This window comes from Marmota marmota, unplaced genomic scaffold (assembly GCF_001458135.2).
Source record: "Marmota marmota marmota unplaced genomic scaffold, marMar, whole genome shotgun sequence".
NCBI lineage: Eukaryota > Metazoa > Chordata > Mammalia > Rodentia > Sciuridae > Marmota > Marmota marmota.
The window spans coordinates 1,264,034-1,287,787 of record NW_025999897.1 but is presented as its reverse complement, the minus strand read 5'-3'; the positions used below and the strand labels follow the sequence as shown (position 1 = coordinate 1,287,787).

General features: G+C 49.1%; 3 protein-coding genes across 12 annotated transcripts; 2 read left to right on the top strand and 1 right to left on the bottom strand.

Annotated features, from left to right (window-relative positions):
- Window positions 1–680: 680 nt before the first annotated feature.
- Window positions 681–10,937, top strand: Smarcd2 (SWI/SNF related, matrix associated, actin dependent regulator of chromatin, subfamily d, member 2). Of its 3 annotated transcripts, XM_015504806.2 has the most exons (13): window positions 682–1,222; window positions 5,528–5,712; window positions 5,906–5,948; window positions 6,085–6,207; window positions 7,642–7,797; window positions 8,239–8,334; window positions 8,466–8,567; window positions 8,708–8,869; window positions 9,030–9,127; window positions 9,292–9,427; window positions 9,585–9,707; window positions 9,803–9,904; window positions 9,978–10,937. In XM_015504806.2, exons 1-13 carry the CDS (start codon window positions 1,007–1,009, stop codon window positions 10,029–10,031), a joined length of 1,596 nt encoding a protein of 531 aa, XP_015360292.1. In that variant the 5' UTR covers window positions 682–1,006; the 3' UTR covers window positions 10,032–10,937. The 3 variants fall into 3 exon arrangements, with proteins under 3 accessions (XP_048654097.1, XP_015360292.1, XP_048654096.1); XM_048798139.1 differs by having other exon boundaries at window positions 9,803–10,937; XM_048798140.1 differs by lacking the exon at window positions 7,642–7,797 and having other exon boundaries at window positions 681–1,222; window positions 9,803–10,937.
- A 71-nt stretch (window positions 10,938–11,008) lies between these two features.
- On the bottom strand, window positions 11,009–16,091 carry Psmc5 (proteasome 26S subunit, ATPase 5). 5 transcript variants are annotated; one of them, XM_015504808.2, is made up of 12 exons: window positions 15,944–16,091; window positions 15,324–15,395; window positions 13,384–13,453; window positions 12,970–13,067; window positions 12,744–12,800; window positions 12,438–12,668; window positions 12,087–12,213; window positions 11,809–11,999; window positions 11,614–11,712; window positions 11,419–11,529; window positions 11,223–11,309; window positions 11,009–11,110 (listed from the first exon to the last, which is right to left on the bottom strand). In XM_015504808.2, the coding sequence occupies exons 1-12, from the start codon at window positions 15,965–15,967 to the stop codon at window positions 11,057–11,059; spliced, it is 1,221 nt and encodes a 406-aa protein (XP_015360294.1). In that variant the 5' UTR covers window positions 15,968–16,091; the 3' UTR covers window positions 11,009–11,056. The 5 variants fall into 5 exon arrangements, with proteins under 5 accessions (XP_015360294.1, XP_015360296.1, XP_015360297.1 ...); XM_015504810.2 differs by lacking the exon at window positions 15,944–16,091 and adding an exon at window positions 15,583–15,725; XM_015504811.2 differs by lacking the exon at window positions 15,944–16,091 and adding an exon at window positions 15,580–15,600.
- A 142-nt stretch (window positions 16,092–16,233) lies between these two features.
- On the top strand, window positions 16,234–23,754 carry Ftsj3 (FtsJ RNA 2'-O-methyltransferase 3). Of its 4 annotated transcripts, none has more exons than XM_015504803.2 (21): window positions 16,234–16,390; window positions 16,489–16,581; window positions 16,750–16,855; window positions 17,199–17,245; window positions 17,348–17,427; window positions 17,855–17,954; window positions 18,048–18,242; window positions 18,555–18,670; window positions 18,780–18,884; window positions 18,969–19,069; window positions 19,301–19,381; window positions 19,471–19,620; window positions 19,734–19,869; window positions 21,414–21,601; window positions 21,730–21,853; window positions 21,935–22,212; window positions 22,472–22,557; window positions 22,640–22,739; window positions 22,844–23,027; window positions 23,107–23,201; window positions 23,292–23,754. In XM_015504803.2, the coding sequence occupies exons 2-21, from the start codon at window positions 16,515–16,517 to the stop codon at window positions 23,482–23,484; spliced, it is 2,532 nt and encodes an 843-aa protein (XP_015360289.1). In that variant the 5' UTR covers window positions 16,234–16,390; window positions 16,489–16,514; the 3' UTR covers window positions 23,485–23,754. The 4 variants fall into 4 exon arrangements, with proteins under 4 accessions (XP_015360289.1, XP_015360290.1, XP_048654095.1 ...); XM_015504804.2 differs by having other exon boundaries at window positions 16,337–16,405; XM_048798138.1 differs by having other exon boundaries at window positions 16,361–16,581.

The window sequence follows — 23,754 nt, the reverse complement described above, 5'->3', positions numbered from 1 at the left end:
ACTAGAAATATTTCCTGTGAAGTAAAGTACCAGGCTTCCTTGAAGAAAGACAAATGTGCGATAAGACCGAGGCGTCTGGCCAAGTCAACCGTTCACACAGCTGGATCAAATCCGGAGCCGCTCATGTCCCCTGGCAGCTCTGAGCAACCAGGATGAGCTTTTTTAAAAGAGCCCAGGTGGTGGCTCTTCTGCCCCAGAGAACAGTTCTAAAAGCTCTTTAACGCTGAAAATGAAGAACGACTGACTTCAGCGAGATCCTGTCTTAAAAAACAAAAAGGGCTGGGGCTGTACCTGAGTGGTAGAGCACCCCCTGGGTTTAATCCATAGTGCCAAAAAAAAAAAAAAAAAGAAAGAAAGAAAAATAAGAAACACTTGACAAAAGTACTTTCAGGAAGTACAGCTGGGCATTTTGGGAAGGCACCTACAACCAGCAGAATGCTGTAGCAGCAGAGGCGCCAGCTGACCTTCGACCTCTGACCCCGCCCCTGGCTTGGCGCTTCCATGCGCAATTTCCGTTCCCGCCTCTCCAGCAAGGGGCAGGCCCAAGGAGTGTGGGCGGGGCTCTGATGCCGGCGGTTAGGCGCGGTGTCTGTTAGGGGCGGGTCTCACGAGGGGCGGGACTTGAAGAGGCATTCTCCATTGGGCTGCTAAGTAGAGGTGGGGCATAGCGCTCGCCCCGAGTTGGGCGGGGCTTGGAGTGAGTGACCGCCTCTGGTAACTAGACTCGAGCGATCAAACCTGCCGAGGCCCGCGGCGGCAGGCGGGCCTGCAGGAGATCCCGGATCCGGATCTCCCGTGCAGGAGCGGAATCAGGGTCGGCCCTGACCCAAAGCGGGTCTGTGAGGAACTCGCGAACTTGGATTAGGAAATCCCGGAACCCGGATCGGTAAACCTCGGAACCCGGAATTAAGATTGGAAAGTCCCGGATCGCGGAGCATAGCGCGCGGAGCGGACTCGACGCGGAACCCGGAGGCCGGATCCGAGCACCGCGGGACGGGACGGAGCTATGTCGGGCCGTGGCGCGGGCGGGTTCCCGCTGCCCCCTCTGAGTCCCGGCGGCGGCGCCGTGGCTGCGGCCCTGGGAGCGCCGCCTCCCCCAGCGGGACCCGGAATGCTGCCCGGCCCGGCGCTTAGGGGCCCGGGGCCCGCTGGAGGCGTGGGGGGACCCGGGACCGCCGCCTTCCGCCCTATGGGCCCCGCGGGCCCCGCTGCTCAGTACCAGGTGAGGCGGGCCGGCGGGCGGTCGGCGCCGCGATGGCGCCAGGTTATATTGCCTGGGGTCCTTGAGTGAGGTCTCAGGAGGAGTCTGTGGATGGAAGGCGCAGGGGCCTTGTAGGAGGAATTCTCAGGAGCCAGTGAAGGGCCAGGTTGGGGACTCTCCGATTGCGTCTAAGGAATGGTGGCAGAGTTAAAGAAAAGGGTGAGAGGAACCCTACGGTGGTGGAAGGTTTGATGCAGTTGGAGGAATCTCTTGGCTTCTTGGCACAGGGATTCTGCGTGAGAGATGGAGGCGTTCTGGCAGCCAGGGAATTGTGGGCGCTTGCGCTGAGAAGTCTAGTGCAGGTTCTGGGGTGGGAAGTCCTGAGAGTTGATGAAGTTTTGGAAAAGGGTCCTTACTGAGAATCCAGGGTTACCCAGCATTGGCCTCGGTCCCACTCTAGGTCTGCCCTGTTTTTTATAGTTGAGAACTGGCAGAGCCCTAGCCTGTCTTGAGATGGCTCCCAGCTGCTAGCTAGTAAAGAGGAAGGAGGCTTCCCACAGCGTGGGAGGCAGAAGGGCTCTGGGACTCTAGCCTGTGCAGGAGCAGGCTGGACTCCCTGGTCAGGTCCAGGCTCTGGCCAGGATAACTCTGGGTTAGACCAGAGACAGTGATGGCCAGGCCTGAGGAAGACCCAGCCCAGTAACAGCATTCTGGGTAGACTCTTCTGGGCTTCCTGCCTGGTGTCATTGTCCAGGAATTGATGAGTCTTGAGGAGCTGAATGGCTCCATGGAGTCTTGCTGTTCTGGGCTGGAGGAGCTTGCAGCTGCAGGAGTTGCTTTCAGAGGGTACTGTCCTGATCCCTCGAAGACAGCATCTCAAGTTGCAGCTTCAAAGGCCATTAAGAGGCAGAGAGTTGATCTTGTGGTCAGCCTGACCCTGTTATGGGACTGGCCAGTTCCCCAGTTTCATATTGTCCCAGAATGCTTGGGAATTGTGTCCGTCCTTTTTTCTACCCCACTCCGCTTTTATTTAGTTTCCAGGTTCTGACAATGCCATATCCTAACCCATGTTGTGCTAATGTCCGAAGGTGTGCACTGTGGCTTCCTTTGTTATCTCCTGGTGTTCTCAGGTAGAGGTCCCAGAAGTGGATCCTCAAGGGGTACACATAATCTGCTAAGGCCCCTGAGCCCTCACTTTCAAAAGAGATGCTTATTTAACTGGGGATAGTGATTTTTCCCTTACTCTTCATTCCCCTTTTTTTCAAAAGAAAACAATGGGTTTGAATATGAACAGAGACAAACCTGGTTCCAAGGACTGCAAATGCTGTCCATCTTTCCCATCTTGTTCTCCGCCATGGTGATTCATGGTTCCAGAGTGTTGCTGAGTGTCCCTGCATCTGTCATTCTAGTCATTGGGCCTACTAGCTAAGACCTGGCCTGGGAGCTTCTTGTGGGCTTTTGGCCTTGGAGGACTTGGAACAGACAAAAGCCTCTTCAGTTTCCTTGGCATGGAACCCATAGGAAATGTGCCCTTGGGAAAGCCCCTGCAAGGATGGATTCCATAGTGTTTCTGGGGAATGGCCTTGGGTCTTGTGACAATCCCAGGCTAGCTGGCTGGATAGCTCTCGGCTGCTAGGTATAGGGCAGGAGATAGCTCTGAGCCTGGACTTCCCATCTCACAAGTTTCCCATCATCATCTCCCCATCCTACTCCTCAGAGGGGCAGAAGAGATAGATGGAAGAACCACCCAGCTAACTTTGGTTAAGTTTAAGGGGAATCTTGTTGCTTTCTTTCTAAGCCCAGTTGTATGACTTCCAAGAGAAGGACTTGAGGTCTGGGGAACAAAGGAGTTCCTGTCTGTTAAGTCTTTGTGGAGTAAGTGGAAGAACAAGGATTTGGGAAAACAGGTAAACCTGTTGAAAGAAGGGATGTGACAGTCCATCTCCCTCCAGAGAGTGGTTCTAGCTTTGGATCACAATCAACTGAAAAGCTAAAACAAACAAACAAAAAACCCAAATGAAAAAAAACAAAAAAACCATGTATCACTGCGTTTACTCCAGAGTTCAAAATGCTTCCTATTCATGGGTTGGGGGATTATGTTCTCCAACTGAGGCTCTTAGGTCCAGCCACCAGTTGTATTAGGGGCACAGGTTTTGGATGGAGCAGAGCCCTAGATTGCTCCCCTAGAGGCTGTAGCCCAGCCTCCTGCCCTGTTCTCCTGGGTGGTGGTTAAGCTTGGAATATGGGTGGGTGCTGGGCCAAAGGAAAAGAAATTGCTGTACCTTCTGGGGTTCAGAGGAATGAACCAGACCAACCTAACTCTGATGCAGGTAGGGAGGCTGGGAGGCTGAGTTGTTAAAAAAAAACAAAAACAAAAAAAACATGAGTTGTTTTGAATGGGAAGGAATTACTGGCGCTTTCAAGCTTAGGTGTGGAGCTTTGCAAAGCTGAGCCAGGACTTGAACTGTAAGCAGTCTTCCTTTGGGGGCCCTGGGTGAGCTAGAGGCTCAGAGCCCAGGAAGTCTAGAGGATATCTCCAGATTAATAAGATGGTGCCTATTACAGGCCCTCCTGTGCTGCCTAGTCTTGGGATTTCCTGTTACCTGAGCACCTGCCCAGGAGAACTGTGTGGTGTTCCAGGTTTTGTGAACCCTAGTGAGTAGTTTCCTGGGGACCACATCTCACTAGCTCACTTTGCAATTGTTTCTTACCTTTGTCCTAAGCATTGGGAAAAACTCAAACCTGAGAGAGCTGGTCTGGGTTTACAGCTGCGGCCACACTGAGTCCCGTCCCCGCCCCGCCCCCACCCCCACCCCCACCCCGTTCTTTCTGTAATCTCCTGCTATGGCTCATTAAGGCAGAAAAACCAGGCTGTCTTTTGCCTTTCAACAGCTCTGATGAATCTCTTCCTGACAGGGAGAGACTTGTGGCAGGACTCCTGAGGTCCCAGGGCCCCCTATTTTTAACTCCTCATTCTACAAACTCTCCTACTGTACTTCCCCTGTTTCCTTCCCATTGTCTCTGGGCCAAGTTTTCTTCATTTCGTATCTGGTCACAAATCAGAGTTGCAGGGGCAGGGCAACTGTTCTGTGCTCTGTTAAGAGGCAGGGGAGACTCATCTCCAGGATGCTGGGGTGGGGAAAGATCCTTTGATTTGGTGAGAGTCTCCACCCAGCCTGGGTTGGTTGGCTGGTCATGCTGGTTGCATAATCTGGGCCCTGGGGCCAGTCCCGGGAAGCTGCCAGGGACAGTGTGTGCGAAGCAGAGCTGCCAAACAGGCCTTGCAGGCAGCAGCCATGGAAAGGGGGTTGAGGGGTGGAGGTGACTCCCAGATGGGCTCTACAGAAATGCTAGGGAGCTGAGCCTTTCCTGGAAGATGTTTCTGCAGGCTTTTAAAGAACTATTTTTGTCATCCAGATTGTGGCTGCTGACCCTGTGACTCTGCTTCTTACATCTGAAGATAATCTGATCCCCATTTTCTAGTTTGGGATTGCTAGGGTTAAATTGAGACAGCATCAGCCAGGCCGCCAGGTGGTGCCTGGGTCAAGGGCAGAGTCCAGGTGCCAGCTGCTTTCATTCCCACAGGCTACCCAGGGGCCATAGCTTCCCTTTTGGGGTCTTCTGGCTTAGAGGCAGGTAGGGGTTAACAGTAGGGAGTTGAGAGAAGGATTAAGTTCTGGTTGTGGGTAGGGGCCATATTGTGACCAAATGGTCTCTGTACTTTGCCTGAGGCTGTCTCCACCTATTGGGACACATCCATGCCATCCTCCTGTAGTTGCCACCTGGGGTACCTCTGCCTAATAGTCCTGCCAGCATACTGACAGCCTCTTTCAGTCACCATAAGGCTGGTGATAGGAGTGGACACTGGACTCCTACACCCCTCTGACTATGACACTGCCCCCAGGCCTCCCCTCCATGCTACTTTCTCAAGATGGAGGGAGAAGGAGGGGAGTGCTTAGTGGGACCCTCTGAGTGCCTCAAAGCCAGCTGGCCTCAGGGAGCAGGGTCACAGCATGCTGGGGCTGGAAGGCAACAGTGGATCCTAAGAAGCTCCCTTTCCCTCTGTAGGCAGCACTCTCCTCCCACCCCTGGCTCTGGCAGCCTCATTTGCTGGCACAGCTGCAAAGGCGGTTGCAGGGGCAGGGCAGGTGTGGTTTACACCCTGTGCTTAGGCGCCAGCTCCCCTTTGTTCCCAGCCTCCAGTGGGGCTCCCCATGTGGTGCTCAGGGCCAGGCCTGACTACAGAGAGGGATGGAGGGCATAGGCTACCTGCCTTGTAGGTTCCTGCCACTGACCTATGCACCCCCACTGGCTTACTTTCCCCAGCGGCCTGGCATATCCCCAGGGAGCCGGATGCCCATGGCTGGCTTGCAGGTGGGACCCCCTACTGGCTCCCCATTTGGTACTGCTGCTCCACTTCGACCTGGCATGCCACCCACCATGATGGATCCATTCCGAAAACGCCTGCTTGTGCCCCAGGCCCAGCCCCCGATTCCTGCCCAGCGCCGGGGGTAAGACCATTAATTTCTCCTACTCTGCCTAGTCTAGCTCTGGTGGTAGCAGATTTCCTTCTATCCCAAGAGCTTTGATGACTGAGGGAGACCTCTGGCTCCCTGGGGAAGGTTGCTGGGGACTAGAGGGGTGCGTGGGGGGCGAGAATCCTTTGGACTGCTAATCTCTCAAATGAGTTTCTGTCTTCCCCAGGTTAAAGAGGAGGAAGATGGCAGATAAGGTTCTACCTCAGCGAGTGAGTATGTTGGGAGGGAGGTCTCCCCACTGTCTGGCCATGTGGGAGGCCATCTCCACCTACCCAGGGATGGGGAAGGAAAAAAAGAAAGAGCCAGAGCTGCTAGAAGCAAGCTGTTGAATTCCTTCACCCTCAGATTCGGGAGCTTGTCCCAGAGTCTCAGGCATACATGGATCTCTTAGCTTTTGAGCGGAAGCTGGACCAGACCATTGCTCGCAAGCGGATGGAGATCCAGGAGGCCATCAAAAAGCCTCTGACAGTATGTGCAACTCTGATTATCCGGGGCTTTCCCAAAATACTTTCCTCCCTTTCCTGCCTTCACCTTGTTTCCAGGGTCAAGTGAGGGTCTGCATTGAACTAGAGCAGTATTTTTCACATGCAAGATGCAGCTCAATGGGGCTGGGGATGTGGCTCAAGGGGTAGTGCACTGGTCTGGCATGCGTGCGGCCTGGGTTCGATCCTCTGTACCACATACAAACAAAGATGTTGTGTCCGCCGAGAACTAAAAAATAAAAATATTAAAAAAAAAAAAAAAAAAGATGCAGCTCAAGAGTAGAACATGAACTCACTTTAATGTGTTGGGGTCATCATGTTTTAAATGAATATAATATAGTATAAAATATAAAAATATGTCATAGTAATTAAGTACTTTTTTTTTTCTTTCGTAGATTGAAATGGGGATTGAGCCTATGGCCTCATACATGCTAGGCAAATGCTTTACCATTGAATCACATCCCCAACTCCTGGGTGATTATTTAAAATGTAAATGTATGGCTCAGGAGGTCCAAGACCAGCCTTAATAACTTAGTAAGACCCTGTCTCAAAATAAAAACAAAAAGGACTGGGAATATAGTTTAGTGGTAAATGCCCCTGGGTTCACTCCCCAGTTACAAAACATGAAAGTTAAAAAAAAAAAAAAAAAGTTATGGATCATGTGGTCAAAAGTCTGAAAGCTGCCAAAGAGTAGATAAAGGTAGTAGGGTGGTTCCTTTTTTTTTGTAACCCAGGGAGACTTTACCACTAAGCTATGTCCCTAGGCCTTATTTTTTTTTATTTTAGGACTAGGTCTTGCTAAGTTGCTGAGGGTCTTCCTTAGTTGCCTAGGCTGGCCTCAAATTTGTGATCCTCTTGCCTCAGTCTCCCAAGTTGCTGAGCTCATAGGTGCACCATCACACCCGCCTGGATAGTTCCTTACCATCTCTAGAGAAGCTTTCTTTCATTCTCTGTTCTCCTAAAGAATAGTCTCCTGAGTGGTGAATGCTTTCCAAGAGACTAGGATATTTGGGGGGCCATGGTGGTTATTTGGGTTTCATTTAAAATATGAGCTGGAGTCTTTATTTCTTTGTTGGTTTTTTTTTTTTTTTGTGGTGCTATGGATGAAACTCAGGGCCTCGCACATGCTAGGCAACACTATACCACTAAGCCAGACTCCCAGCCCCAGGGGCGTCTGACTTGCTTGACAGCACCCTGTGTGTACCCATCATGCTGCCAGTCCCACTGTGTTGGCATGAATGGTGATACATCTGTTTTCCCCATACAATTGTGTAGGATTACTGCTTCCAGTTCCCCGTGCCTACCAAGGTCCCTGGCCCATAGCACTCAGTATGGATTGCTGAATGAGTTCATATGGGAAGATTGGGTAACAATTTCCAACTGTTGGTCCACCTCTAGTTGATTATTTTCCCCTCTTTAGCAAAAGCGGAAGCTTCGGATCTACATTTCCAATACATTCAGTCCCAGCAAGGCAGAAGGTGATAGTACAGGAACTGCAGGGACCCCTGGGGGAACTCCAGCAGGGGACAAGGTGGCTTCCTGGGAACTCCGAGTGGAGGGAAAACTGCTGGATGATGTGAGTTGGGGATGGAAGTGTCTGGAGGGGAGGAAGCCTGTATGGGTTTAAGATTGGGACCAGAAATGGGCATTCCCAGAGAAGTCCTGCCATAGGGAGAGGACACAGCCCCAGCTAACTAGATGCTCAAGTTTTTGTTTTGGTGGTGCTAAGAACAGAAAGGACATCACACATGCACTCTACCATTGAGCCATCCCTAGCCCCAGGTTGAAGATGTGTAGTTATTACAGGAACCTCCCTGAGATGGCTGGCAGTGGGGCTGCATCTTTCCTGTACTGGTCTCTACCCAAACTGACAGCTTCTTTGGGGCTCAGGATTCACCAGTGCCCTAAATTCCAGGGCCAAAACAATGTTCCTTTTGGGGGCTTAGCGCATAGGTTTTGGTTCAAGAACTCAGCAACATCCCTTTGCCCCCATCTCATAATTCCTTCCCATTCCCAGCCTAGCAAACAGAAGAGGAAGTTTTCTTCATTTTTTAAGAGTCTCGTCATTGAGTTGGACAAGGAACTATATGGACCTGACAACCACCTGGTGGAGGTAAGAATGGCTCTCAGGCCTGGGGAGAACTTAGTACACCAGCCACAGGCTGATGGGTCATTTGGGTAATAGTCAAGTACTCTTGGAGCCTTCTCCTTGGTGATAAGCACGATTCCCTCCCTTGTTGTTAGTGGCACCGGATGCCCACCACCCAGGAGACAGATGGCTTCCAGGTGAAACGACCAGGGGACCTAAATGTCAAATGCACCCTTCTGCTCATGCTGGATCATCAGGTGACAGATACCCTTAGGGTCATGTCCAGGGTCTTAGGGACTTGTGGGGGAGGGCAGGTTTCTATTAACCCTTCCTGTCCCTGCTGTTCTGCTTTGTTTTTCCACAAGAACCCTCCTGACCCCCCTTTGTTCATCTCCAGCCTCCCCAGTATAAACTGGACCCTCGGCTGGCAAGGCTGCTGGGAGTGCACACACAGACAAGGGCTGCCATCATGCAGGCCCTGTGGCTTTATATCAAGCACAATCAGCTGCAAGATGGGCATGAGCGCGAATACATCAACTGCAACCGTTACTTCCGCCAGGTTAGCTGGGTGCCATCCTTTGTCCTCCCAGCCCCTGCCTGTTGCCCTGGACCCCCAATGGGCTAGTTCTTGGTCAGTATTTTGACTGCTGTCCTTGCTGGCCCTGGAATGGTCCACACCTCGTGTGCTCAGGCATCACCACCTTTGGTGCTCTTTCCAGATCTTCAGCTGTGGCCGACTCCGTTTCTCTGAGATTCCCATGAAATTGGCTGGATTGCTGCAGCATCCAGATCCCATTGTCATCAACCATGTCATCAGGTAAGTGGAAGGAGATGTTTAAGCTCTTTGAAGAGCAGATTCACCCATGGCTTGATATAAAGCCAGAGGCACAGCAGGTTGGTTTATTGCACAGAATGGGCCCCAGGAAGGCATGATGGACATGGCTACATGCTTCCCCTTCTTTTCCTGTGCACTGCCTGCAGTGTGGACCCCAATGACCAGAAGAAGACAGCTTGTTATGACATTGATGTGGAGGTGGATGACCCATTGAAAGCTCAGATGAGCAATTTTCTGGCCTCTACCACCAACCAGCAGGAGATTGCCTCTTTAGACGTCAAGGTAGGTCCTCTGCCTCCACCACCTCCTCTGGGACCCAGGACGAGAGTTGGCCTGTTATTTTCATACTTAAAGCATGTTGGGGATAAAATCTCTGGCTCAGGAAGTGGGAACAGACCCCATTGGTAGAGCATATCTGACACATGCACCCCTTCCCCAGATCCATGAGACCATTGAGTCCATCAACCAGTTGAAGACTCAGAGGGATTTCATGCTCAGCTTTAGCACTGACCCCCAGGATTTCATCCAGGAATGGCTCCGTTCTCAACGCCGAGACCTCAAAGTATGGTCTTCTTTCTGGGTGATTTTTATCCCCAGGTACTGTTCTTTCAGTCCCAAAGGCAGATTGGCTTAGGGGTTATTCTGGGCTCTCTGCAGATCATCACTGATGTGATCGGAAATCCTGAGGAAGAGAGACGGGCTGCTTTCTACCATCAGCCCTGGGCCCAAGAAGCAGTGGGGAGGCACATCTTTGCCAAGGTGAGGCTCTGCCCAGTCTGTCCTCCTTTTGTTGTGAGTGGCAGAGGCCTGAGCCATTCTTTTCCTTCTCCAGGTGCAGCAGCGAAGGCAGGAACTGGAACAGGTGCTGGGAATTCGCCTGACCTAACTGCTCAGGGATCTCTTCCTTCCATCCCAGCCCCAGAGCCTGGCAGGGGACCATCTTCTGGGACCTGGCTATGGCTGAAGACATGTAGGATGGGGTGAGGGGTGACAGTGTCTCCTGTTAACCTCTACTCCCCAGTTTTAGTTTCATAAATGTAGAGATAGGATTCCTCATTGCTTGGTCCCCAAAGCCTTATTACTTACTTTTCGCGTTGGCTTTAATTGGGTTCTCAAGATAGAAGCCTCTTCTGCTCCCTGCAGGCAGGCCCAAGTAGGACTGCTGGAGGCTGTGCTTTGTTGTCGTAACAGACATTTGGAACCAAAGGCTGCTGGGTTTGCTTGTTTACAGGCTCCCCCTTTGGGCCAGAGCTGGCTCTGAGGAGCTGGGTGAGGAAGAGGAGGAGGCCCAGCCCAGACTCTTCCTAGCCTTTCTAAACCAAAGTTCTTTGCCATTCCTACAACCCAGCCTTGCTGCTGGTATTTTCCTTTCTTTTGGGTATTTGCACTATTTGGGGAGCAGGATTTTCTATGTGGGAGCCATTTTTTTGTACAGGGGTTAAGCTGGGGTTTTTCAAGGAGCCCTATTTGGTGCCTCCTTTCTTATTTTCTTTCCTCAATCTATGCAAGCGGCTATAGCCGCCATCATCTCCTGGGGTGCCAGGGGGCTGCCCCTCTACCCAGGTGCTTAGGCTGGGGGAGCTGGAGCCTCCTACAGAGAGGAGGGGACACACCACTACCCTAGCCCAGCCGGAGGTAGGGGTATGTTGCGCGTGGTGGAGGGCATCATAAGGTTAGGGGAGGCTGGGAGGATTGTTGTCCTTTGGAGCTTAGTCAGGAGGGTGGGCCTAGGGCTTGGCAAAAATGCCACTTCTGGCAGGTTTGGAAATTTCCAAATAAATTCTTTTGTTTACTCGTGGTGTCCATACCTGGTCATTGAACAGTGTGACCACTCATTAACATAATGTAATGAAGTTCTAGAGGGCTTGTCCCACAGACCTTTATTTAAGGGATCCACACAAAAGATATCCCTCACTTCCAAAGTTTCTTGATGGACATGTTTTTCTCACTATCCTTCTGCATGACCTAGAGAAAGAGAGCAAGCATATGAGCCTTAAGCCACAAACTCAATGAACACAAGCCTAAACCCCTGCTCCACAGCCACCATCAGCAAAGAGAGAAAGGTGGAGGAACGTACCTTGGCTACTGCCATCTCAAAGTCCTCCTGGGTGACGTGGACTCGCCGTTCCCGTAGTGCATACATGCCAGCCTCTGTGCATACACCCTGAGCAAGAAAAGGAAGCTGAGGCCCTGTTGCTATGCCCCCTCATCCCCGAGTTAGTCCAGAACCCAGAACTTTCTGGTATTATCCCATTTTTCTGGACTTCAATTACCTTAACTTCAGCCCCTGATGCTCCTGGCATCAACTCGGCAATTTTTCTCAGGTTGATCCCCCGGGTCAGATTCATTTTCCGAGAGTGAATCTTCAAAATGTCCAGTCGGGCCTAGAAACAGGAGGAAAAAAAAGCCCTGAGCTCCACTCCCTACCCCCATAGACAGAGCCACTCAAGGTACCGCCCATTACGGACCTCCTCATTGGGAGGTGGGAATTCAATTTTCCTGTCGATGCGCCCAGGTCGAAGCAGTGCAGAATCCAGGATATCAATCCTATTAGTAGCCATAATAACCTGAGCAAAGAAAGAGAAGAGGTTTAGCTAAATTCTTTTTTAGACTGCTTGTCACCCCAGGCCTTCCCTTGGCTTGTTCTGAGGCCACCACCTCACCTTAATATTCTTAGTGGCCTCAAAGCCATCCAGCTGGTTGAGCAGCTCTAGCATTGTGCGCTGCACTTCACTGTCCCCTCCAGAGCCCCCTTCCAGCCGTGAAGAGCCAATGGAGTCAATTTCATCCATGAAGATAATAGATGGAGCGTGTTCTCGTGCCATGACAAACAGCTCCCTCACCATTCTTGCCCCTGTGCAGAGGCCAACCTGGTGTTAGGAGCTACTGAGATTTGTACCCTCCACCCTTCTACTTGGTTTGCCCATTCTTAGCCAGTTACCTTCCCCGATGAACTTCTGTACTAATTCAGAGCCAGAGACACGAATAAAGGTACAGTCTGTATGATGAGCCACAGCCCGGGCCAACAGTGTCTTCCCTGTCCCTGGGGGTCCATACAGCAGCACTCCCTGGGGGAAATAGCAGGATTCAGGGCAGAAAGCCAGCCTAACTCACTCAGTGAACGTTTAGTGAGTGCTGGTTTGTATCTGCTCACTTACTAGAGATTGGAGATACAAAAAAATAAATATCAAGGTCCCTTCAGAGCTTATATCCAAACCAGTTTAGTGGCCTAGAAACCTCTCCCCCAGCCAAGAGAGGAGGGAGGATAGTCCATCTCCAGGAGAAGCCTCACCTTGGGCTGTGCAATGCCCAGTGCTTCAAAGAGCTCAGGGTGCTTCACTGGCAGCTCAATCACTTCTTTGATCTCCTTGATTTGTTTGTCCAGCCCACCAATCATTTCATAAGTTGAATCTGGCACCTTCTCCACCATCATCAGTGACACCAGAGGGTCCACCTTGTTAGGTAGGATCTTGTGCAGAGTGTAGCTGTCATTTCTTAGAGCCACCCGACAATTGGGTGTCACCTGAATGGAGGGGTCAAGTTTCAGGAAGTAGTGCCCTAAGAACTGACCACCCCTACCCTCACCAGCTCCACTCACATCATTGATGTCGATGTTCTTGTCCACATCTACGACAAACTTGCCCTCAGGATGTACCTGAAGAAACAGGGGCTCATGACCTTCCCTGACAGCCACCAACTCACCAACCTCACCCAGGAAGACCCATGGGATTCCTAGAATAACATGACAGAACACTGTCTTCCCAAGGCTTTATACAAAGGGTGGGAGTGCAGTGGACAACATGCTGGTCCCATTCTGCTTTTACCTTGACCAACACTTTCTTCTTATCCATGGCCCGAACTACTTCTCCCACATAGGAGCCCTGTTCCTGCAGCAGCTGTAGCTCCTCTCGCAACAGGCGAACTAGATGGCAAAAGACACAGTGGTGACCTTGCTTCCCCTCCCCTGAACTCAAACTCAACATGGACAAACCAAGTAATACTTTAACAAAAGTTTTGAAGGGAAGGTCACAGTCACAAAAGATAAAATTCACATCTTGAAGGGGTTTACAGCAGAGCTCTTGAGAGAGATGTACACAGGAAACAACTACATAATGACGGTGGGCAGCATCTCCATGGAAGGGAAGGAAACTGAACTGTTATGAGTCTGCAGGTCAAGGAGATTAGGAACAGCCACACCTCAAACCACATACACGTAGCTTTCCGTATTTCCCCCTCACCTTTTGCATTTAGTTCATTCCTCTGTGCCTGCAGCCGCCGGAGGTTTTGGCTTTTATCATTCACAATCAGCTGTGGAGGGCAAGAGACAAATTCCATTACCCCAGAGCAACAGCAGGATCTTGGCTAAGACCCTCACAGGCAGATGTGAACCATGGGAAAATCACCTGCATGTTATTTCAGATTCTCCAGTAGGATCCTAATGACCCTGTTCAGTCCTCCAAGAGTCCCTTAGGAGTCTAGGGCAGCCACCACAAAAGGTTGTGTAATACTGGTCCAGGAAAAAAGAATCTAATAGAGAAAAGTTACAGCTGGCTTGTATAGTGACTTTCTTTTGAAGAGGCAATGGAGAGAGCTTTGTTATTTATTATTGGTACCAGGGATTGAACCCAGGGGTGCTTAACCACTGAACTAGATCCCCAGCCCTTTTTATTTTGAGATGGGGTCTGAGTTGCTTAGGGCCTTGCTAATTTGCTGAGGCTGGCTTTGAACTTGCGATCCTCCTGGCTCAGCCACCAAAGTTGCTGGGATTACAGGTGTGCACCACTGTGCCTGGCCCAGTCCTATTTTTATTTTGAGATGGAATCTTGCTAGATTGCTGAGGGCTTCACTAAATTGCTGAGGCTGATTCTGAACTTGCAATCTTCCTGTCTCAGTCTCTGCTGGGATTACAGGCATAAGCCACTGCACCCAGCAAAAGACAGCTTTAAGTGAGAAGCCTTAATTCTAGCCCAGCTACTGTCAATTAAAAGGTAAAGCAGGGGCTGAGGTTGTGGCTCAGTGGTAGAGTGGTTGCCTATCATGTGTGAGGCATTGGGTTCGATCCTCAGCATCACATAAAAAAATAAATAAATTTATTTAAAAAAAAATAGTAAATCAAGGGTAAGGCACTTAAAAAAACCTGTCACCAAACTGCACAGCATTAACAAACCTGCTTCATTTCAAGACTACTTGGAAGAACAAATAAAATCACATGTAGAAGCATTAATAAATGATAAACCAAATACAATATCTGCAAATGTACCTGGAGTTTGGAAATTGTCCTCGTGCCCCTCTATCCCACCTATTTCTCTTGCTTAGCTTTTTTTTTTTTTTTTGTGGTGGTGGGGAGCTAAGGATTTAATCCAGCAGCACTTTACCACTGAGCTATATCCCCAGTCCTTTTCATTTCTTTTGAGAGAAAGTTCTTGCAAAACTGCTGAGGCTGGGCCCAAACTTGCAATCCTCCTGCCTCAGCTTCCTGAGTTGCTGGGGTTACAGATGTCCATCATCATGCTGGTTCTGGTTTAGCTCTTTAATATAGAGCACTGGGTTGCCCTGTTCCTTTCATTCAGTCCCCATGACATCAGTGTTGTTCAGACTTCTCAATACTGTCCTTCCTCAAGTTCCTAAAGTTTCACCCGCCCCAAACTTTTTGATATCCTGGGACTATGCCTTCCATTTTATAAGAAATCCTTGCATTTACACTTCTTCCAAAAACCACAGCCTTAGGCTAGTGGTTCCTTTTCTTTCTTTCTTTTTTTTTTTTAAAGAGAGAGAGAGAGAGAGAATTTTTTTTTTTTTAAATATTTATTTTCAGCGGACACAACATCTTTGTTTGTATGTGGTGCTGAGGCCAAACGAAGGCCAGGTGAGGGCGCTACTGCTTGAGCCACTCCCCAGCCCTAGTGGTTCCTTTTCTATTAAAATTTCACATTTGCAGAAAAGTAACATTTGCGAATACTACTGTCCTCACAGAGGAGGGGCTTAAAGGGAACAAGAGACAGGCTTATGTGATATACTTTAAACGGTTTGTTACTTCTTGCACTTTTCTGAAAACTAAAAAAAAAACTAGGAAAATAGCTTCTTCCACTGCATTCCTGATGGAATTATATGGAACTCTGGTTCTCTCAATTCTCTTCCCTTCCAACTCCCCTCACCCTGCCACCCAGTTTGTTCTTACCTGGAGTTCTTCAATCTTGGACAGATAATATTGACGGAGTCCGCTGCCTGCTTTTCCCTCTTCCAGTTCCATCTGAAGACAGACACAGTGTAGTTACTAAATGTGAGGATAAACATCCAAGAGATAAAGCCACTTTCTGGGCACTTCTCCATAAGGCTTGTCACCAGGCAGCTCTGGGTGGGAGAAATTCCTAATTCCTCCCTCCCTTTTCTCTCTCCATTTCCCAAGACCAAAATGTCAGGATGCAGATACCAACTACCTTCTAAGACTTTTAGGAGGATCAAGAAACTGTATACACCGGAATGCTTTACATTGTGGCAAGCGCCATATACATCCAAAGTGTTATTACTACACAGAGCCAGCATTAAGGACTGGCATACGGTCTACTGTGACTTATCCCATCTCTCCACACTCCACTTCTACCCAGCCCCTGCCCGACTCGCCGGTGGCGGCGCTGACACAGCAAATCCGGGCTCAGGCAAGGCCCAGTTTGGATTGGTCCACCTAACTCCGGCACACTTGATCCTCTTGTCCCGGCCCGCTCCCCACCTAGAATCATGCCTGCTCCACACCCTGCAACGGTCTCTACCCGGCTGCAGACGCAGACACCGTCACCATACCTGCTCTGGCCCGTCAAGCGCCATCTTCTTTCTTCAACGGAGACCGCCGGCATCCGCGCTGCCTTATTGCGCAGGCGCGGAAGCGAGGGCTTGCGGCCTGAGGACTCAACAGAGAAGAGTTCCGGGTCAATGGGCGGGGTGTGAGGGGAGACGCGAAAGGGAGCTGATGGGAAGGGTGGTTTGTCGAGGTCAGGAAATTTGTTAGGAACTGTACATGAAAGGGAGATCCTAGTTATTGCTTCTTAGAAACTAGGTATTTATTCGTTGTAATATGCTCTTCTGGTCCCAACTTTCAACTCGTACATCTAAGGGCAAAATTTGAAGATTAATGGACACACTCAAGATGGCGAAAGAGTTGGCGACTGAGACGCAGAGGGCGCAAACGGAAGCGGAAGTTCACTTGCTGTCTGCATGTGCTGCTGCTACTGTGAACGGCGCTGGGTTGAGGTTTGGGAAGCTGGGGTGGGTTGTGGTTGTTGCGAGAGGTGGGAAATGGGAGCGGAATTTGTTTAAAAGATACGTCCCAACTCCTGCTTTCTCCCCAGATTGAGTGACATTCATCCTTTTCATTATGGGCAAGAAGAGCAAAGTCGGCAAGAGTCGGCGGGACAAGTTTTATCACCTGGCAAAGGAGACTGGTAAGTGAGGGTACGTACTTGGAGAGAACGAGAGAATGATCTTGATCCTCATCGTTTTGCCTTTTCGAATATTGGGTTCTTTTTCCGCAGAAGGGGTGGTGGGTTATGAATCTGGGGAAGTCCTGGAAAAGCGCTACGCGAACCTAATTGTTTTGTCACCAACCCCAGGTTATCGTTCCCGCTCTGCTTTCAAGCTGATCCAACTCAATCGCCGCTTTCAGTTCCTGCAGAAAGCTCGAGCCTTGTTGGATCTGTGTGCTGCGCCAGGAGGCTGGTGCGTAACACACCATTCTCTCGAAGGCAATTTCCTGGCCCTGACTGGCTTAGAGTTGCATTGGTTAAGGTCGGGATTCGGAGCTTTCCTGACCCGCAGTGCAATAATTCCAGCTTCAGATTTTTGTGCATTCCAGCCATTGGTCTCTTCTAAACCTTGAGGGATAATCAAGTGCCAGGGAAAGGGTCATTTCTTGACTGGAGAAAAGGCTTGTAATTGTAATGTATATGACATGATTGTCCACTCTATGGTAATTGCCATTAACAGTGAGAGTGAGAAATCTCATTGCTAAGGGAGGGAAAGGAACAGTCCTAGGTATTTTAATCTCTGTTCTTTTTCATAGGCTTCAGGTGGCTGCCAAGTTTATGCCTGTGTCCAGCCTTATTGTGGGTGAGTAACAGGCGATTCTCCTGGTATTTTAGGGGATGTGTATGAGGTACCACTACTTGCTTGAGGCAGCCCTTTAGAGTACTCTGATCTGATTTCTCCCAGGAGTGGACTTGGTTCCAATCAAGCCTCTCCCCAATGTGGTGACTCTCCAGGAGGACATCACTACAGAACGATGTAGGCAGGTAATAGGAATCTCTCTCTCCCTGTCCCTTTATATGCAAGTATGCACATCCTTCAAGTCACCCTAAAGGCATTTTTTTTTTTCTTGTTTATTGTACTGTAAGCAAGTGTCTGCATGACATCTCTGACAGGCCCATGAGAATCCCAGTGTGCACCTCAATCTTAAAGAGTCAGGGATGAAGGTGATTGGAATTGGGGGAAGGGCAGAGACTTTAGTGAAGTGCTTTCCAGTGTACTATTGTACTTCAATTTTCATAAAGATGGAGATGTATAAGTTTTGTTTCCTGTTGTATTCCCCAGTGTCTGGCCCAGGATCTGGGCCATGGAGGCCACTCAGTAAATAACTGGATGATATAGATAGTAAACTGGGAAATGTATTCTTAGCCATTTCTGTGTTTCTGATGCCATAATCCCTTTGCTTCTCTGTAGGCCCTGAGGAAGGAGCTGAAGACCTGGAAGGTTGATGTTGTACTCAATGATGGGGCCCCCAATGTTGGGGCCAGCTGGGTCCATGATGCTTACTCACAAGGTGCAGGGTGTGTGGGCTTGGAGAGGAGAGTGGAGGTGGAGGTGGTATGCCTGTAGGCCACATGGGTCCTCATTGACTGTCTCTGTCCTATAGCCCACTTGACACTGATGGCTCTACGTCTGGCTTGTGATTTTTTGGCTCGTGGTGGTTGCTTCATCACAAAGGTTTTTCGTTCTCGAGATTATCAGCCCTTGCTGTGGATATTCCAGCAGCTGTTCCGCCGGGTCCAGGCCACAAAACCCCAAGCCTCTCGCCATGAATCTGCAGAAATCTTTGTAGTCTGCCAGGGTGAGTATTATTTCCTTCATCTTGATCCAGCCTTCTAACTGCCAAACCGCATTTTGTGTTGTTTTGGTTTTGTTTTGGTACCAGGAATTGAACCTAGGGGCGCTGAACTACGGAGTCACATTCCCAGCTCTGTTTTGTATCTTATTTAGAGTCAGGGTCTTTCCGAGTTGCTAAGTTCCCACCAAGTTTTGCTGAGGCTGGCTTTGAACTCATTATCCTCCTGCCTCAGCCTTCTGAGTCGCTGGGATTACAGGAGTACACCACTACACCCAGCTCCAAACCACATTTTGAAATATGTCTTAACTATTTTAGGATTTCTGGCTCCTGACAAGGTTGACAGTAAATTCTTCGATCCCAAGTTTGCCTTCAAGGAGGTTGAAGTTCAAGCTAAGACTGTTACTGAGTTGGTGTCCAAGAAGAAGCCAAAGGTATGTTTGGGGTGGGGGCCAAAGGTCCTGGAACTCTGGGGAGGCTGTGCCCCTCTGGGTCATTCAGATAGCTCAGAAGTGACTGCTCACCCATTTGTCTCTCCATAAGGCTGAAGGCTATGCTGAGGGTGACCTTACTCTTTATCACCGCACTTCAGTCACTGACTTCTTGCGAGCTGCCAACCCTGTTGACTTCCTCTCCAAGGCCAGCGAAGTGAGTTTTCAGACTCCAGGAATGTAAGGGAGCTCTGGTCACAGGACCTGAAAATCTCCCTTGACTCCTTTTCTTTCCAAATAGATTTCAATAAATGATGAAGAATTGGCACAGCATCCAGCCACCACTGAAGACATACAGGCATGCTGTCAGGACATCAGAGTGCTGGGGCGCAAGGAGCTCAGGTATGCAGTACAGTGGGCATTGGGACCAGGAGCCCTGAGGACAAGAAAAGGTCTTTTCTTTGAAACCATGACATTGGATTTCTGGGAAAAGTGTACTCTTGTGCTGGAAGTTAGTGATTGAGACCTGAGCTTTAGCATTTATGTGGCTGAAACCTAAAAATTAAACCATGGGCTGAAAATAGAAGAGGGGACAAGGACAAAGGAAGAGATGCTAATATATTTCTGGGGCAGGTCACTACTGAACTGGAGAACAAAACTTCGACGATATGTGGCCAAGAAGCTAAAAGAGCAAGCAAAGGCACTAGACCTCAGGTGAGGTGGGAACTAAATTGAGATAGCTAAACTGGGTGTTGAAGGAAGTTTCTGGCAAAATAACCAAACTCCTTGGACTGCTTTGTCAGTCTCAGCTCAGGAGAGGAGGAGGAAGGTGAGGAAGAGGAGGAGTCAACAGGTGGAACCACAAAGCAGCCTTCCAAGGAGGAGGAAGAAGAGGAGCAACTAAACCAAACCCTGGCGGAGATGAAAGCCCAGGAGGTAGCAGAATTAAGGAGGTGAGGGGAAATCCAATACACAGTTCCTCAGTGCCTGAAGGTAGTAGAATGGAAGGCATGGATGGGGAATCTTCAGAGCCCAGCAGGTTTAGTCCCTCAACCCATCCCTTCAGGAAGAAAAAGAAGTTGCTACGTGAGCAGAGAAAGCAGCGGGAACGAGTAGAACTGAAGATGGATCTGCCTGGGGTTTCCATTGCGGATGAGGGGGAGACAGGCATGTTCTCCCTGCGCACCATTCGGGGTCACCAGGTGAGGTGGGGTTGAGGGTAGAGATTGAGGAAACAGTGGTCAGTTTGGGTACCTGGAGGTGGGAGGATTGGGTTAAGTGTGCTGAATTATCATGAGCTTTGGTTGCTGACTTCATCTGTAAAAAGAATTGGCAGGCAGTGGGGAGACCGGAGATAAAATAAGAGCCATCTGAACACAAAGGCCAAAAAGAAACAGTGATGAATGAGGAAGATTTGTGTGTTATAGATTTATGATTCGGGAATGAGAATACTAAGACCACAAGTTCAGGTTATATTAGATGCAGCCAGGGCATCTGGTTACCAACACAAGTGAAAACAGGGTGTCCTTTAGCAGGAAGCAGTGTTTTTTAGTTCCTTGTTACCGATTTAGTACCTCATGTTAAGCTGTTGGGTCATGCACTGAGGAACAAGCTTTTTCCTATTAAAAACTGTCACAAGCCAAACAAGTTTTTGTGACTTTTGTGTGGGAATGACACAATACAGACCATCTTTATTGCCTAGGAAAGACAGTAGAGCCTGGTGGCCCTAGAGCAGACACAGGCTTAGTCTCAGATCCAGATCTACCACTTGAACTGTGTGACACTGAGCTCATTCCCATTTACCTTTTTTCTGCCTCAGTTTTCTCATCTGTACAACAGTAGTAGAATATGTTAAGTGTTTTTATGAGAAATTTTTTAAAAATATCGTTGGGTGCAGTCCCTGTTGTGGTGAATACTGAAGAAATAATAGCTCTTTGCCATGATTAAAATAGATTTTGGTGTTGTGGTACATATCTGTAATCCTAGCTACTTAAGAGGCTGAGGCAGGAGGGTTGCCAAGTTCCAGGCCAGTGTGGGTAACTTAACAAGACCCTAAAAAGGACTGGGGACATAGGCGAGTGATTGAGTGCCTCAGGTTCAATCGCAGTACCACACAAAAGATTGAGGTTCTGATGTTTGAAGTGAAACAGACAGGTTGTCTGGGCTGCTTTTTTTTCTCAGTGGAATCAAAGTATAGATGTATTCTCAAGTAATTCAGGTGCTTTCTGAGAGGAATTTAAAAAAATATATATTTTATTGCTGATGGACCTTTATTTAAGTGTGGTGCTGAGAATCAATCCCAGTGCCTCACACATGCTAGACAATCACTCTACCGAAGAGCCACAACCCCAGCCCCTTGGTTTTTTTTTTTTTTTTTTTTTTGGCAATACTGGGACTTAACTTAGGGGTGCTCTACCACAGAGCTATATCCCCAGCCCTTTTGAGTTAGGGTCTTTCTAAGTTGACCAGACTAGCCTGGAACTTGTGATCCTCCTGCTTCAGCCACCCAGGTTGCTAGAATTGTGTGCCACTGGATTCTGGAAGAGTGATTTTTTTAAACCAGTAAGTGGGACTGGACCTGAGTGGGATGTTTTAGACAAGCCACTCATATTCCAGGGGTATAGCTGCCCTGTCTGTGAAAGAAGATCATGTATTTATATTCCTAGTGTTGCTGAGGATGAACTAAGATATTGGATATGAGAAAACACAGTAGGTTTCCTTGAATATTTGATCTGTTTTTCTTTAGTTGTTAGAGGAAGTAACACAAGGTGACATGAGTGCTGCAGACACATTTCTGGCTGATTTGCCAAGAGATGACATCTATGTGTCAGATGCTGAGGACGATGATGATGATGATGCATCTCTCGACAGTGATCTGGATTCAGAGGAGTTGGCAGGAGTCAGTAGACATCAAGGTCTAAAGGACCAAAAGAGGTAAGGGGTGTGTGTGTGTGTGTGTGTGTGCGCGCGCCAAAGGAAGTGCCACCACCCTTAGCTCAACTTCTGAGGCAGAGTCCACGTGGGGGTACTAAGCGTCCCCCAACTTTTTTTGGGGTCTGCAGTGTGCGGTTTACTCAAGTAGATAATGATAAAGAGGAGGAGGTGGAAGAAGAAAATCCACTGTTGGTACCACTGGAGGAAAAGACAGTGCTGCAGGAAGAACAAGCCAATTTGTGGTTCTCAAAGGTAAGAGGAAGCTGGGAGCAAGGCTGATGGGACACTGGAATTCCCAGGGATAAAGGGAGTTGAAAATTTCTTGTACCACAGGATGGCTTCAGTGGGATTGAGGATGATGCTGATGAGGCCCTGGAAATCAGTCAGGCCCAATTATTATATGAGAGCCGCCGGAAGGGGCAGCAGCAAAGAAACCAGCAGCCACCACCACCTTCCAGTTTAAAGACTGAGAAGAAGTCTCCTCAGTGCCAGGATGAGATCCCTAAGAGGATTGAGGCTCCCTCCGGAACAAAAAGTGCCACTCATCCTGGAGGGGAAGAAAGAGATGGCAGCTCAGAGAGTGATAGCAGTAGCAGCGAGGATGAAGAGAGGTGAGTGGGTACAGCTGATGGGAAACTGGATGAAGAGGAAGCAGTAGTATGGGTCATTTCTCTAGTATGGGCATTCCCTATAACGTTGGCTATATTTAGGGAGCTTTAAAATACGTGTTTCTGACTTAGCTGGCCTAGGGCACAACCTGAATTCCTGCAAAGTTCTTTTAAGTGGCTTAAAGTAGGAAGCAATGATGAGGCACAGTGCAGTCTGCACGGCACAGGAGAGGGTAGAATATAATCCTTTCATCTTCCACAGCTGGGAGTCTTCCCATGGTAAAAAGCGAAGCCGGAGATCTAAGCCTGATGACGACGGGTTTGAGGTAGTGCCTATCGAGGACCCAGGTGAGAGCTTTATACAGAGTGGAATGAGACCAGTGGGAATCTATGTTGGGAATCAGGGTTTGACTTTTGTCCTTTCCTCTAGTGAAACATCGGATTCTAGATCCTGAAGGCCTTGCTCTAGGTGCTGTAATTGCCTCTTCCAAAAAGGCCAAGAGAGACCTTATAGACAACTCCTTCAGCCGGTAAGGGGGACAGAAAATCATCAGGTGTAGTTGGTTATATGGGTGATTTCTTCCTAAAGAAGCCTGGAGTGGTTGGTTGGTGGACTGATGTCTGTTCCACGTAGGTACACATTTAATGAAGATGAGGAGGAGCTTCCAGAGTGGTTTGTACAGGAAGAGAAGCAGCACCGGATAAGACAACTGCCTATCGATAAGAAGGAGGTGGAGTATTACCGGAAACGCTGGCGGGAAATTAATGCACGTCCTATCAAGAAAGTGGCTGAGGCCAAGGCTAGAAAGAAACGGAGGGTAAGTGGTAGGGGCTGCCTGGAGTTAGGTGTGGATAGAATATGGGAAGAGAGGTCACCTGACTGAGGCTCCCTCCCAGATGCTGAAGAAGCTGGAGCAAACCAAGAAGAAGGCAGAAGCTGTGGTGAACACAGTGGACATCTCAGAACGAGAGAAGGTGGCACAGCTAAGAAGGTAATTGAGGAGCGTATATGCATAGAGGCACATTAGGGTAAAAGAACAGCAGAAATCAGACCTCTAACTCATCTGCTTTCCCCTTTGTAGTCTCTACAAGAAGGCTGGGCTTGGCAAGGAGAAACGCCAAGTCACCTATGTTGTAGCTAAAAAAGGTGTGGGCCGCAAGGTGAGGCGGCCAGCTGGAGTTAGAGGTCATTTTAAGGTGGTGGACTCCAGGATGAAGAAGGATCAGCGAGCACAACAACGTAAGGACCAGAAGAAAAAACAGAAGCGGAAGTGAGAGCTATCTCCTTCTAGGAAGATTATAAAACTAAGGGAACATATGGTGCTGCTCACATCATAGCTGACTGAGTAGGCTGGGAGGTGGAGCTACAAGATGATGTCATGGTTGGAGGATGGTCCCTCAGACCCCATTCTCCTGCATGGTGCTGAATGAAGAGTCAGATCATTAAATCTTAAGGAATTTTAGCATTGGCCATGTTTGTTATAGCCTATTCTTGGGCAAGTGGGCTTCTTGAGTCTTCTGAATAAAAACCAAAATGATAGCACA